The 3,296-nt window shown below is 39.3% G+C and overlaps 1 protein-coding gene across 1 annotated transcript; it reads left to right on the plus strand.

Annotated features, from left to right (window-relative positions):
- The first annotated feature begins 2,437 nt into the window (after positions 1-2,437).
- Positions 2,438-2,809, plus strand: LOC131874897 (glycine-rich cell wall structural protein 2-like). The gene has a single exon (XM_059218842.1). The coding sequence runs from the start codon at positions 2,438-2,440 to the stop codon at positions 2,807-2,809; it is 372 nt and encodes a 123-aa protein (XP_059074825.1).
- Positions 2,810-3,296: the final 487 nt, after the last annotated feature.

Raw genomic sequence — 3,296 nt, forward strand, 5'->3', positions numbered from 1 at the left:
GAGAGTCTCTTCCCTAATGCACTCGGAACTGCCCCTTAACAGGCCAAACAATTTGGAAATCATTGAACTTGATTTCAATATGTTTTTATAACTGTAAAGTAATTTTACATATCCATTGCAAAAATACTGCAAGTAGGATATGGAACTGGTTACAATACTATCTTGCAAAACTATGGACTTTTCTAGTATATTTTCACCCCTGGTGAAAAAGCTCTTTTATAATATTCAAATAAAATTTCTATATGGACCTCTACTCTACACAAGTCCTTTAATATCCTCTTGTATAAAAAATTGAGGATACAACAAGCTTCAAGCCTTTATCAATTCCAAAGTTGGTGGGTGACCACCTAATAGGAAAAAGACAATAACTTTTTGAACTTCCTGATAGGAACAAACGTTCCTTTATCTTCCTCCATAGGTGGTAGCTTTTGTGGATGATTCAGAGTTCTTCTTTTCTTTACACAAGCTCCCTTATCAAGCTAGAAAATTTGATAATCCTCCAGACCTAGTAAATGCACATTGACAAAGAGCAACTTACAAAATATTTTCAAAAGCATTGCATTAAATAGAGAAGATAAAGTCAACATTATTTTAAAATGTCATAGATTTGTCACATTTCCAAGAAATATATTTCTTTTGATTTGTATACATCGAGAGAGAAGAAAGAAACAAAATATTCAAAAAAAATGAGAAATTGAGAATTCAAAATTTCAAAAATTCAAAATTGCAGAAATGGAGGGAAGAAAGGATTAGAAAGATCCAAATCCATTTTGTTCGAAATCCTAAATTTTTCTGATATGTTGTTGGTAGTCTCCATCATCTATCTTTGTTCTATAGGAGTTGAGAAAATACAACACCACAGGAGCCCAAATGATCTCTGCAAGCTGAAAAACTTGTTACAAGGAGAAGCAAGGAAGCAAATCACAGAAGGAACAAAAACACAGGAAAAATATGCTCCAAAAGATGAGAGCTCAATAATCTCCAAAATGTATTGTCAATAATAATCCTTCCTCATACAATGAAAAGAAAGAACTCAACCTTTAATAGGTCAAGAAACCCTAAAAGGGAAAACCCTAGGCTTGCACATAATAATTAATAAAAGAATTAATTATCATGCACCTAAAGTTAGCTTAAGTGTAAAAGAGATAAAGTGAACTTAAATAATTAAACAAATATTGTTTAATTAATCAAGTAAATACCCGAATACTCTAACACCCCCCCTTAAGCTAGACTTAGGGAGAAGCTAAAACCTAGAACAACTACTAAAAGCAATAAAGATGGGTCCTGGCAACAAGGCCTGATCAGGTACCCAAATACAATGAAATTTCTATGAACTGGAGAAATAGAGAAAACCACGTGGGAAAAAAACTCTACTCCAAAAAGAGATGGAAAAGAACACCACTAAAGCATGAAGAACCTGCAAACTCTGTTGAAGAATAACTGTTGATCTGAAGAACCTCCACTGAAAGTGAACCTGACTAGGTAGAGAAGACTGTAATCTGTATGAGTGCCCTCAAATGACACTACTCGAATCAGATGGAAAACAAGGCAAACACTGAACTCGAAGATATAGATGGCATGAGAAACCAAAGCCTGAAGAGCTGATCAATCGAACCACAGAAGCATTAGAACCAATAGGACAAACCTCCCCATAATGTTGAAAAGAGAGAGGGACATGTACACTGAAAAGAATGGCCAACGAGAACTGCATGACAAAGAACCAGGAACATCAAAGGTGCAGAGAAAGTACATAGTGTCATGGAAGGAACACTCACTTGACACACATCATGAGGTGAATGTCGTGGAAGGAACACTCACTAGACAAAGGAAGATGGTAAACAACAGGCAAACAGCAACCCCCTCATGGCACTTTATACGGAGTGCATGTATAACAAGACACAAGATGTGCATGATCCCAAGTAAACAATGCATGATGGCACTTTATCTCAGTGTGTTTGCATAAATACAAGCTACAATGATAATAAGACTGGAAACAGAAATGAGAACCAAAATAGAGACATCCTACCCAGAGAAGAGATCCCAGGACCTGAAACAACCAAGATATCCACCAGAGTGCTGAAAAGAAAAAAACTAAATAAAATATGCATGGAGTAGAATCTAGAAATAAAACTCATATGGTTGGAAAGTACACAGTACATGCTTTCCAAAAATATAAATTTTTTGAAAAACGGAGTTCGGATGCTCATTTTATGGCTCCCGGAGTGCAAAAACAAAACCTCACTTTGACTGGAAAAAAAAATAGTCAAATAGAAAAATTGGAAAATATTACCAACACCATGAGGTCGGTCTCGGAACCATCTTTCTAACGCCTATTTGTTTTCGAAAAAATGACTTTGTATGCCCAAGATAGAGCCAAAAAACCAAACCCCCCCTGAAATAGGCAAAAAAGAGAGTCTGGTGGTTGGGCGGTGCTCCGATGACCAGTGGGTGGCACTCTAGTGGCCAATGGGTGGCGCTCCGGTGGCGGCCTGGTGGTGGTCCGGAGGTCGGGAGGAGCTTTGGTGGTGGCGAGTGCAAAACCGGTAGTGGGAGCCAGGGAGGAGGCCGCATGGCGGCTGGTGCGACGGAGGTAGGGTCGGGCGAAGGCCAGCGATGGGGGCCAGGGAGGAGGCCGGGGGTAGCTAGTGCGACAAAAGCATCCAGCGGTGGTGGTGGTGCAGCGAAGGCTATCGGCGGTAGTGGGGCTAGAGTTGGCGGTGCAGCCAGCAGGTGGCGAGGAGGCCGGGGGCCGGCTAGTGGCGGTGAGGTCGAGGCCGGCTGGCAACGGAGCGGTAGCCGGGGAAGCTAGAGATCGGTGGATGGGGGCTAGAGTAAGGAGGCATGGGGCCCAAGGCCTGTAGGTCTACAGCGGTGGTAGGGGCCCCATGGTACCCTGCATACCATGGGGAACCTCCCCCCCCCCAAAAAAAAAAAAAACAATTGTCCAAAAAGAAAAAAGAAAAAAAATTTAAAACCCTTTCTTTTTTCCTTTTGATTTTTTTGGAAGATTTTTTGATAAAAATCAAAATCTGGCCTGCATGCCATAAAAAGGATATATATATATATATATATATATATATATATATATATATATATATATATATATATATATATATATATATATATATATATATATATATATATATTTTTTAAAAAAAATTTCTCGAACTGTGTGTCAAGGTCGTACTACATGGATCTGAGAAAAAAAAACTCCCAGAGGCTCAAGAACCAAAATAGGTCAAATTTTATATGACCATAGGGGTTTTTGGGTCTTCTAAGCACGATGGTGAGATCTG

This window comes from Cryptomeria japonica, chromosome 4 (genome assembly GCF_030272615.1).
Source record: "Cryptomeria japonica chromosome 4, Sugi_1.0, whole genome shotgun sequence".
In the NCBI taxonomy this organism is placed as follows: domain Eukaryota; kingdom Viridiplantae; phylum Streptophyta; class Pinopsida; order Cupressales; family Cupressaceae; genus Cryptomeria; species Cryptomeria japonica.